Source organism: Notechis scutatus, chromosome 1, assembly GCF_049901735.1.
Source record: "Notechis scutatus isolate UNSWTSFEM ecotype Mainland chromosome 1, rNotScu1.2, whole genome shotgun sequence".
NCBI lineage: Eukaryota > Metazoa > Chordata > Lepidosauria > Squamata > Elapidae > Notechis > Notechis scutatus.
In genome coordinates this window covers 78,622,909-78,635,711 of record NC_142009.1, presented here as the reverse complement: position 1 = coordinate 78,635,711, position 12,803 = coordinate 78,622,909, and the positions used below count along the sequence as shown (strand labels likewise).

Genomic DNA, 12,803 nt, shown 5'->3' with positions numbered 1-12,803 from the left:
GGCCATCAGCACAGCAATTGAAGGCATTTAGGTGAGGAAAGCTATTGGTGCACAAGTAATGTAGTCTCCCCCCCACCCCCACCCCCAAAAGACTGATGTTTCAAACTAATTAGTCATTCAACTACACAAGAAGATATACATAAGTCAGGTCATCTTATCTAATATTCTTTAGTCATTGCCTCTACATGAAAATAATTCTTACTCCTGTTGCTCCTGTGAACTAAAAACACAACTTGATATGATACAAGATTTTTCAGAACTGAAGACTTTTCAGAACTGTTTTCTGAGAGAAAAATAGAATGCACCCATTAATAGAATAGGAATGATAAAGCAGAACTGGAAATAGAATTTTTTGATCCCATATGCCCAAATCAAATAACATTAGAGCTCCAAAAGTTAATACAAATATTTCTTTTAAAATATTTTAAAAGTATAAGTTTAAAAAAGAGATCATACCAGCCTGCTCCACAACTCTGATGAACCATATAGATGAAAATTGCTGGCCAAAAATCTTCATAAGGACCAATGTCAAAATGAAATCTGTTAAAATAAGAAATATAAAATTAGGAGAAATAAAATTATTTGCATATTTGCTAAAAGTATAAATATACAGAGCTGGTTTCATTGATCAGAGTTTCTTCTTTTCAATATTAAAAAACTCCCTTTCTGTCAAGTAACAATAATGCATATTTGATTCATACTGGCTTCTAACAGAAATATACAGAAGTGTGTAACATCTCATGCATTAATGGATTTAGTTCTTTATAAAACAAAACAAAAATGGATTGCTAGAACTTAATGAATGAGACCATTTGTGTGGGAAAAGAGAATATTGGCACTTCAAAGAGGGGCACCTTCATAGCATCTATCACCAACCTCCCAAATAATTTATGTACCATTTTCAGACTATGAATGGAAGGGATGAAGAAGTCCATTTCCATCAAGCACATTATGAATGTGTCTTGGACCCAATTAAATATATGTAAGTGCCATGACAATATTTATTGAAAGAATGGTTTAAAAATAAAGTCTATTTAAATGTATTTCTAAATTCCTTAGCTAAATAGAGAAGAAATGTATTCTTTTTAAGACACCTAACAGAACTTAAAGAACCATCTACTACCCACAAGGAAAACCCATTATGGAGTATCCCACCAAAAAATTGTAAAGAAAAACATAACTTCCCAAGCTTTATAAAGAAAAACAAAAGCTGAATATAAAGTATGATGAATAAATATTTAGAAATCAGAATGTTTAATTAGAATAAATTATGGTAATAATAATGAATATCATAATTATTATAATCAATCATTATCTTGATTAAAATGAATAGTCAAGAAAACAATTATCAAACAGGTTAATCCAGAGTTCTCAGTTAAAGTGCAAATAACCTGGCTCAAATGATCATATTTTGGATCCGTGCAAAAACTTTTTTCTTTGGAGAAGCCTTTAATGTGGGAGAGGTGGAAAGAAAGAGAAGAGCACAAGACCGCTACAAGACAGATGGATTCAATTACAGTAGTAATGTATGCATTGTCTGAAATCCAAAAGGACAAAGTTGGAGACAGATCATGTCTATCTAGATGGCCACTAAGGATTGACACTAACTTGATTATACTGTACATAATCAATAATCAATTATAATAAAATATGCTTTTGATTATAACAAATGTGTACCATATTTAAGTGGTAATAAATAAATACGTCATAAACAATGTAAAATGAAATAATGTAATCCAAACATTTCACATTATATTTTAACTTGTTATTCAGTTATATTTTGTAATGTCAATATCCATAACCTGACATTAAGGATCAAAACGACAGAGCTGCCAATTGTGTGGATGCTGTTTGTCCCTGCATTGTTCTTGTGTGTAGCAGATGTTCTATTCCCATTCCCTGAACTTAATAATAATACCCAGGTGCATTAGAAACACAATAGTGTGCAGCAGAGATCTAAAATCAACTGTTCTGCTTACACAAATGATTAACGTATCATGGTTATTATGGAACCATGGGATACTCCCAGCATATCTGAGCATCTGCATATTATATAATTTATATTATATATTATATATATTATATATATATATAAGAACATACACTTGAGGCATTATCTGCCAATCATAACAATAATAAGTGAAGTAGTTATCAACAGTTTTCTTGTCATTTATTTCCTAGTGATATATAGACTGAAATGAAATCTCAATATTGAAAAAGAAGCTAGACAGGTGAAACTGATATTTATACAATATTTCAACCCATTTTAAATAATAAGAAGACAATTGTGTGTGTGTGTGTGTGTGTGTGTGTCTGTGTGTGTGTATTGTGTGTGTGTTCATGTGCGTGAAGGAATATTTCTTAGGAAAAGATTTGAGGAAAGGATTAAATTGCCTCACAATGATCCAATCTCCTTCCCTAATTGATTGCAAGACATCCATATTAAAATATTTGTCCCTTTAACAATAACATTTACTACATCCACAATATATATCAAGGTTTACTTCAATATCAATAATATACTATAAAAACATACTGTTCAATATCTCTGCAGAGTTGTGGTGGGAGTTTGCAATCCATTAGATTTTTCCACTCTTCTGCTGTACAAACACTGTGATACGAAAGCTTCTCCATTGTTACCCGATATATACATTCTGAATGGTGAATTCTGTGATACATCTGAAATAATGGTTTAATGAAAGTAATTTGTACTTTCCCCTTATTTGAACAAAATTCATAAGAGTTTCAAACTAAGCACTTATTCTTGTTAGTTACATCTATCCAAACATGCCATTTCTGAAGAGCGACCAGACATAATTTAACAGGAAATCATTTGTTTTGTTTTTCTTTCCCTAAACAGCCAGCTGGGCTGCTTCATCATGGTGGGGATATGTTCCTAACAGGGATGACTAAACAATCTCAGGAGTATCTACCAGAAGTATATAATTCCAGCATGGTCAACCAAGGTGTGAAGATCATCCCAGCTGCCCAGCCAAAGCAAATATGCACCAATGGGTATCTGCAAATATATATAGGAAGATGCTGGAAGTAGATGATCACTTAAGGAGAATTGCCAAGGGACCATTTCATGCTGCATAGGAAAAGGCATTGTAAACCACTCCATTATTCTCCCAGTAAAATCACATGAATAGAAAATATAAAGCGACTGAAGATGTAGTGTTAGTAGATAGGCCTCTGTGGTCAGATAATACTCAACATATTACTGAGATAGAGCTGAGGATATTTCGTGATTATGACATAGCTAGATTAAAGCATTTGGGAGCCTCGTACTTAATGTTACCATGAAGAAAAAGAACAACTGAAATTGCAAAACAAAATTACAATGGATTCATGGAATGCAAGAAACATGAACAACAAAAGCTCAGCACAGTGAAAAATGAAATGAATCAACAACTCCTTGACATATTAAGTATCATCAAATTGAAGTGGACATAAATTGGAGCCATTCAGTCAGAAGATCATCCTGTACATCATTCAATACACAATATCACAAGAAGGAATGGCACTGCTTTTATAGTCAGGATGAATGTAGCATAAAAAGGGTATAGCATAGGAAGGAACATTATTGTTACATTAGGAACAATACTTGGCTATAATGCAATCAATGACCAAATAATATTAATTGGGCTTTATGGGCAACCACTTAATATAATTATTAGCAAAGTTTATGCTCCAACCACTGATGCAAATAGAAGAAAAAGTTGACCATTTTTATAGTTAAAGTCAATCTGAAACCAATATAATATGAAAACAAGATGTGTTGTTTGTGATTGAAGACTGCAGCATCAAAGTTGGAAATAATGCAAGAAAATTATGGCCTAGAAAACTGAAATGAAGTAGGATATGATTTACCAATTTCTGTTAATCCAATGATTTCTTAATTTCTAGTTGTTATAATGCAGTCTTCCAGCAACCAAAACATTACCAGATGGAGTACACAGAAATCAAATTGGTACAAGGAGATGGAAGAGCTCAGTTATTGCAAAGAAATGGCTAAGGGATGATTGTGGAACAGATTATGTGTAAACTGCAAGCCAAACTAAATCAGTGAAACAAAGCTAAACAGATTTTGCAATATGATTTTGATCATCAACCCGCCATTTGCATGAAGAACATCAGGAATTAGTGTGAAGTCTTGGATCTCATTGATAGTCCTGGATCTCATTGATATTTCATTATGGAATGAAATTGAAATGTTGCTAAGAAGCACTGTGAAAGGAAAACCAAGAAATAAAAGAATGCAAACTGAATGCCAGACCAAATGGTGGAAATTGCCAAGAAGAAATAATAACCAAAGAAGGCAAACATCTGAAAAATGAACTTTACAAAGAGATTCCAACCTTAACTAATATACAAAATGATGTAAATGTGCAGATAGTAACTGAAGAAGATCAGACAAAGATGAAAGGTGCATCCTGACATTAAGTTAAAATCCAAGAAGATATTGGAGATATTCACAAATTGTAAGAATCCATAATATACTAGAAGATAAGATTAGATCAGCATTCTTTTATTATCAATCTGAAAGTTGCAGGAATCAACAGAATATCTGCAGAAACATGGCAAATCTTAAAACTTCTAACCATATAGCAAATCTAGCCAGCCGTTGGAAAGATATGAGTTTACTTAGGAGGGTTAACAGAGTGTGCAAAGTATCACAAAATATTATTAATTTTCCATGCCTGTAAAATAATGCTTAGGACCATCCAACTCAGTCTTGTGAAAGGGGGATGCCCAAGCTGATTTTAGAAAAGACCAAGGAGCAGTAACATTATTGCTGATGAACAGTGAACAACTGAGAAAGCCAAAGAATATCAGAAAGTCAATATGTACTTCATTGATCATTAAAGACCTTTGATGGATTGTGCTTTGAAAAATGAACTATCCAGAACATCTCATTGTCCTCATGTGAAATCAAGTCACAAATCAGAAAAACAAAGTCCAGAGAGAACACAATAAAATAAAACAAGCTGCTTGTTTTCAGGTTGGCCGAGAGAAGGCTATAGGTAACAAAAGTCATAGAGAAAGTGAAAAAATTAGGCTAAGTTTAAATATAAAGAAATGTTAAAAATAGTAGTGGGGTGTGTGGTAACCATTCTTAGAAGTGACAGTGAAGAAGATAGTGTACTGATGGATAGCTCCTGCCTTTTAGGACCAACTATTAACAGTAAATGAAACAATGGTCAAAAAAGAAATATGCTGTAGCCTATGCTCGAGGCTAAAATATATGAAAAGTGGTTGCAGGAATTAGATGTGTCTAGTTTAATGAAAAGAAGGGCTTTGGGTAATAGCAATGTTGCAATATCTAAGGGGCTGCCACAAAGAAGAGGGGGTCAACCTATTCTCCAGAGCATCCAAAGGCAGGGCAAGAAGCAATGGATGGAAACTAATCAAGGAGAGAACCAATCTAGAACTAAGGAGAATTTCCTGATAGTTAGAACAATTAATCAGTGGAATGACTTGCTTCCAGAAGTTGTTGGTCTCCAACACTAGTAGTTTTTAAGAACAGATTTAACAGATAATCAGAGTTGGAAGGGACCTTGTAGGTCATCTAGTCCAACTCCCGCCAAGCGGGAACCTTACACCATTTCTGACAAAGGGCAGTCCAATCTCTTCTTGAAGGCCATCAGCGCTCCCACAACTTCCGAGGGCAAGCTGTTCCATTGGTTAATTGTTCTCACTGTCAGAAAGTTTCTCCTTATTTCCAGGTTAAATCTCTCCTTGTTCAGTTTCCATCCATTATTCCTTGTCTGGCCTACAGGTGTGTTAGAAAATAGCTTGACCCTTCCTCTCTGTGGCAGCCCTCAAATATTGGAAGACTGCTATCATGTCTCCCTGGTCCTTCTCTTCACTAGACTAGCCAAGCCCAGTTCCTGCAACCATTCAATGTATGTTTTAGCCTCCAGTCCCCTAATCATCCTGGTTGCTCTTCTCTGTACTTTTTCCAGAGAGACTCAACATCTTTTTATAGTGTGGTGAAAAACTGGATGCAGTACTCTAGGTGTGTGGTCTTACTAAGGCTTTATAGAGTGGTATTAGTACTCACTTGATCTTGATTGTATCCCTCTGTTAATACAATTTAGGATTGCATTAGCTTTTTTGGCTGCTGCTGCACACTGCTGGCTCATATTTAGCTGGTTGTCCACTAAGACTCCAAGATCCCTCTCACAGTTACTGCTATTGAGCCTGGTTTCACCCAGTCTATATGTGTACTTTTGGTTTTTCTTGCCGAAGTATAGGACTTTACTTTTCTCTACATTGAATTTCATTTTGTTAGATACGGCCCAGTGTTCTAGTCTGTCAAGATCCATCTGGATCTTGAGCCTATCTTCTTGGGAGTTAGCTATTCCTGCCAGCTTAGTATCATCTGGTAAGTTCCCCTTCTATTCCCTCATCTAAGTCATTAATGAAGATATTGAGAGTACTGGGCCTAAGATGGAACCTTGTGGCACCCCACTGCTTACTTCCCTCCATGTAGACTTAGACCCATTAAGGACTACTTGTTGAGTATGGTTTGCCAGCCAGTTGCGAATCCATCTAGTGGTGGTGCTATCTATTCCACTTTTTCTAGCTTACTAAGAAGTAGATTTGTGGTCTACTTTGTCGAATGCCTTGCTGAAATCTAAATATATTATGTCCACAGTATTTTGCTGGCCTACTAATTTAGTCACTGTGTTGAAGAATGAAATAAGATTGGTTTGGCATGATCTGTTTTTAACAAACCCATGCTGACTGCTAGTTACTACTTTACTTGTTTCTAGATGTTGGCAGATCTGTTTTTATTATCTTTTCCAGTATCTTCCCGGTATTGATGTTAGGCTGATTGGTCTATAGTTTCCTGGGTCTGTTTTTTTCTTTTTGAAGATGGGAACATCAGCTCTTTTCCAGTCCTCTGGTAGTTCCCTGGTGCTCCAGGATTTTTGAAAGATATGGTGCAGTGGTTCTGAGATGACCTCTGCCAGCTCCTTTAAAACTCTGGGATGTAATCCATCAGGCCCCGTTTTCATCAAGATCAGACAGGTGTTCTCTTACTATTTTTTTGTTGTTGCTTATTTTAACTTTTATTTCTGGTCTGTCTTTTACAGTTATGTTTTTGGTGGGTTGAGCTATAGTTTCTTTTTGTGTGAAGACAGATGCAAAGAATGAGTTAAGCAGTTCTGCTTTATCTCTGTTGCCTGTTATTTCCTTGCCATCTTCTCTCTTTATTGGACCGACTGTTTCCTTGATTTTTTTTTGTTATTTATATGTTGGAAGAAACTTTTTTGTTATCTTTGACTTTTGTTGCAAGTCTTTGTTCGTTCTGAGCCTTTGCTATCCTGACTTTGTCTTTGCAGATTCTGGCTATCTGCTGATATTCTGCCTTAGTTGTATGTCCTTCTTTCCATTTTTTGTACTTGTCCTTTTTTCTTTCAATTTGCCAGAGAGATCTTTGTGCAGGCATGCTGGTTTCTTCTTGGATTTCTTGTTTTTCTTTCTCAGTGGTATTGTGCTGGTCTGGGCTTCTATGAACATACTTTTTAGAGTTTCCCAAGATTCTTGAGTTGTTTTCCCCTTTAGGATTTTCATCCATGGAATCTTTCCCAAGTTCTCTCCGAGTTTATTGAAATCAGCTCTTGTAAAATCCAAGACTCTGGTGTCATTATGTTCTGTTGCTTGTGTTTGTGTTATGTTGAATTCTAGTATGACATGGTCACTCTTACCCAAGGTTCCTGCAGTTTCAAGTCCCTCTATCACTTCTTCTCTGTTTGTAAGAATTAAGTCCAGTATGGCTGTCCCTCTAGTTTCACCCTCTACCTTTTGGACAACAAAGTTGTCAGCTAGGTTGGTTAGGAACTTATTTGATTTCTCACTTGGTGCAGAATTAGTTTTCCAATTGATATCAGGATAATTGAACTCTCCCATATTGTTATGTGTTTCCTGCATATGTTTGTTAGTTGGCTGGCAAAAAGGACATCTATATTTACTGCTTGATTGGATGGCCTATAATATACACCTATGGCCATGTCATTCTTTTTTTCTTTTATATTGACCCATATGCATTCTAGGTGGTTTTCATCTTTGGTTTCATGCATTTCTGTAGCAATATAGTGGTCCTTTACATACAGTGCAACTCCACCTCCTCTTTTATGGGGTCTGGTTTTTTTGAATAGTTTGTATCCTTCTACCAGGTATGTTCCAGTCATGGGTTTCATCCCACCAAGCTTCTGTTATTCCAACTATATAATATTTACCTTCATGTATTCGTAGTTCAACTTCACCCTGTTTGTTCCCCAGACTTTGTGCATTTGTATATAGGCACTTGAGATCTTTATGTCTGACACTGTGTTTACTGTCTACATAACCTGTATTGTGCCTGCCTGCCCCTACTTTCTTGCCACCTGTTTGATTAGTGCACATGGTATGGCACTCACTATTAAATGCTTGGTTTTGGTTGGCATCAAGGTTGATAATCTTACTTGCACAAACATCACTGCTATCCTTATTAGTTTTAGGTTGCTGGGGACAGAAATGTTCTGAATCCATTAATTCTCTGTCCCCACTGTTCAGTTTAAATGTTTATCCAGGAAATCTGTGAATTTAATGCCGAGTAACTCAGTCCCTTTCTTTGATGGATGCAAACCATCTCTTTTGTACAGTTTTTCATTGGACCAGCTGCAGACATCATGACTAATAAAACCAAATCCTTCCCTTTTACATCACTCCTTTAGCCACACATTAAACTTTGCTACATGCAGAAGAGATTGAAGAAGAGACCCCTATTTGTCTCAAATGGCATAGGATTCTTCTTGAGCAGAAGTTTAGACTAGAAGACCTCCAAAGTCCCTTCCAACTCTGTAATTTTATTATTCTGTACAGATAGGCCTTGACTAACAACTTTGTTTAATGACTGTTTGAAATTATAATGTACTGAAAAAAGTGACCATTTTTCACACTTACAACCATTGCAACATCCCCAAGGTCATATGATAAAAATTCAGATGCTTGGCTCTCACATTAATGACCATTGCAGTGTCATGTGATCACCTTTTGCAACCTTCTGACAAGCAAAGTCAATACAGAAGCTAGATTCTCTTAACAATTGTGTCACTAACTTAACTTCAGTGATTCACTCATCAACTGTGGCAAGAAAGATCATAAAATGGGGCAAAACTCACTTAACAACTGTTTCACTTATCAACAGGAATTTTGCAATTGTGGCCTTGGAAAAGTTATAAAGATGATGGAATGCCTTCACCTACAAAGATCAGAATTGGGCTTTTCCCTATGACACCCTATGGAAGTGAAAATTGGACTTGGGGAATGTAGGATATAAAAAGGACAGCTGTTTTTGAACTTTGGTTTTGGAGAAGACTCCTGAGAAAACTATGGATAGCCAAAAATAGACAAACAAATGAGTAATTGAAAAAATCAACCCAGAGTTCCCACTTGAGGCACAAATAATCAGAATCAAATTACAGTGGAATCTCGGGTCATGACTGTAATCCATTCCAGGACTTCAGTCACAACCCGATTTGGTCGTGACTAGAAGCAAGACTGACTGTGCATGCATGCATCAAAAAAAAAAAATGGTGTGGAAAGGGAAATTGCTGCAGCAGGGAAAATCACTGCAGCTGTATTTGATCGCCCCTGAAGATGCGTTCGCAACCAAATTTGAACATTTTGTGGATTTTTTGGTCGGCACCCGATTTGGTCATGGTCAGAAGCATTCGTGACCCAAGGTTCCACTGTATCATACTCTGTGTACTTTTATGTGAACACCTAATCATTGTTACACCTAACTCCCCATAGAAGTCTATAACAGTTAAGAGATATTCAAGACTTGAATAACTAGGTTTGAGATAAATAATCCTGGAGAAAATTGATTGATAACTAAGAGTTAACACTATCTCATTGGCACATCATCATTATCCTCCTCAAATAAACAAAAATGTTTAAATATTTTAAATCAAGAACTTAATACAAACAATCCCACAACATCAGAATCAGTTTAGTATTGTCATCACTCTATGTACTAATTATTAGTTGTCAATATATTGTATTAAAAATAATGTTATTTTGGTTCACCTTGATATTTTTCTAGAACAAAACTTACATTAGCACAGTGTAATGCCAAAGCACAAAAGACTGCAAACATTTTAAAGTTGTTCTCGTCGGTTTTAGAAAAGGCACTTCCAGTTAGTTTATTCACCATCTGCACGACACCTATGACACTTCCTCTACTCACAATAGGCATGCATAAAATGTTCCTTGTTGTATAGCCTGTGTAGAGATCTACCTCCCTAGAAAATAGAAAGTGAGAACAGAATAAGAAAAGGAAAACCAGTCATTCGTTTCATAATAAGGCATCCATTTTATTAACAATAGTACTGAACATTTTTTAGTGAGTAATGCAATGCCCCTTGGGAAGTCACATAGATGGGTATGTGCAGTCAACCTTCCTTCATGAAAGAAAGGCTGTCCTTAGACGCCAGCATAAATCTTTATCACCAGTTGCTAATCCAGTGGCTCTAATGCCCCACTCCTTACTTTTCATCATAATACCTCTTTCCAAAAGTCAGTAGAGGAGGCTGGCCCTGGTAGCAATATTTTCCCAGTTGTAGGAAAGTAAAGAGAATTGGAAAAAAAAACATGAGAAGGAAAGCAAACAAAACTGTCCCCACCATTTTAGAACACACGAATGTTAGGATTCCTCTACTCCTATTCATACTAATTCATATACATTAATTTGTTAAAATACACACAACAAACTTGCAAAGCCAACAGTATTTCTGTATTTCAACAGGGATTAAATCAGAAACAATATCTAAAGTCACTCTAGGATCAGCTTTGATTTGATCCAGAAACATTCTAATGTATACTTCACCACAGAAATTTTCCAATTAATAAATAACTCCATTGGTGCATGGGACACACATATTAATTTGACCCTGGCACTTAGGGATGCAGTTGACTTGAGGAAGTGTTGGTGAAAAATAATAATATAACTCATTAAGCCAAAGCAGTGGTGTAAATAAGTGGCTTATCCTAATGAGAAACTACATTCTGTGTAGAAAACCACATTCTGTGCAGTTTTATGAATCTATTAGACATGGAGCATACATATGACAAATTGGCAAGCTTAAGTAAAAGTTAAATGTAATATACCTCAAAGATTTCAAAGCCTATGATTTAACCACCTCATTAGCTGTATATTATGAATATGTTTTTCATTTACAAATGTATGGGCTTTTCAAAAATCAATTAATTAGCATTTATTCTCCTGGTAACAATATTTTAAAAGGACAGTATAATTCCCACAATAGTTTACAAAGAAAACAATTTTCAGCAAACATACATCAGTTTTAATACAAAACTATACATATATTTTCTTTTTAATTGGTAGCTGGAGATTATTTACATTAAAGGAAACAGCTGTTTCTTTTAAACAATCTCTGTCTCAAAATGATATCTATGGACACTTCCTGTTCTTAGGTAAATATGCTCTCTAACTTTGATCAAGGTTCCAATTTTATATCCAATGTTGGAAAAAAGAAATTCTTACCTGAAAATGTTGCTCTTGTGGGAGGGCATTTAGTTCAGAAAAAGTCCAGCCTCTGATGCTGAATAGGCAAGGCTAGGAAGCATTTCCTAAGGAGGTAGGACTTCTTTAGATCTCCAAGGTAAATGCCAAGGTAGGAGATTATAATAGGCAAATCAACAAAATTTAAAAAAAAAAAATAAGTTGCTTGCTAAAATAGAAGAACTGGCCACCTCGATCAATAGTATCAGTGGTTAGGGAGGATCAGGATTGTCTCACAGGTTGGGCAAAATGATTTTCTGCCTATGAGAAGAACTGAAATTCAGTACATAAGAATTTCTTTTTCTCCCCTTACAGGCATGAGGACATTCACGAATGGATGTCAAAAACAAAAAACAGGATAATACACCACATATTTAATTACCTTCAGGATATCTGAAGGAATAAGCCATGATTTCCTCTAGAAGTTGATAAAATATTCTGTATTATAATTCCCAAAGAACTATGACTATAGACAATTTGTTTATCAGGATTCCAGATGAAAATGAGAGCAGATTAGTTTAAAAGTTTGGGTTAGAATTTCAGTCCCTTCTATATAGAATCCCTCTTTTTCGGAGATGTTCTATGTAAAAGAATACAAGACTATTGTTGATGAACTGATGGAAGGCAAGTGGCAGATCATTGAAATGGAAATTTCTGTCAAGCTATGAGTCACATTATTGACATTCATCAGCATCTGAGATCTGCATTATTGACATTCTTCAATATCTGAAGGTTTCTGCAAACTGTGTTCTTCACATACTGATGGAAGAGTTAAATTTGCCACCAATTGTCATCAGAATTTAGGTGAGAAATTTCTTCACAGCATTGTGGCAAGCTAACAAAACATAGTCTTATTATTATGGCTCAGAAATGAAGGATCAGTCTATCACAAAGTTTCACTTTCAAAAATTCCAAACTCAGATTTGGTAAGTTTTTGGGACATAGATGGTGTTATTCACATATATATTTTTGAACCTGGCATTGCTATCAGTGCTACACTGCAATGCTCAAAACTTTGACACAATGATGAAGCACAGTTCAGAAGCATAAGAAGGGCATTTTGCTGCATAATGATTAAGACTTGATGTCTGGTTCTTAAGTCTCTAGAAATAACAGAATGTTGATTCTGAAAGAAAATAATACAATAACCAAATAAAGAGGAATTCTGTGGGGAAAAAAATCTATGCCTTTTTTCTTTCTATTATTCCTTTAAGGCCTGAAG

The 12,803-nt window shown here is 35.5% G+C and overlaps 1 protein-coding gene across 4 annotated transcripts in view; it reads right to left on the bottom strand.

The window, feature by feature from the left end:
• Positions 1-12,803, bottom strand: part of PDE10A (phosphodiesterase 10A) — a 129,265-nt gene that overhangs the window by 21,049 nt on the left and 95,413 nt on the right. For all 4 annotated transcript variants that reach the window (XM_087969051.1, XM_087969061.1, XM_087969056.1 and 1 more), the window contains exons 13-15: positions 10,115-10,301; positions 2,537-2,679; positions 457-540 (exon numbers count right to left, since the gene is read on the bottom strand). In XM_087969051.1, coding sequence (XP_087825177.1) covers positions 457-540; positions 2,537-2,679; positions 10,115-10,301 — 414 coding nt within the window. The remainder of the gene's footprint in view (positions 1-456; positions 541-2,536; positions 2,680-10,114; positions 10,302-12,803) is intronic.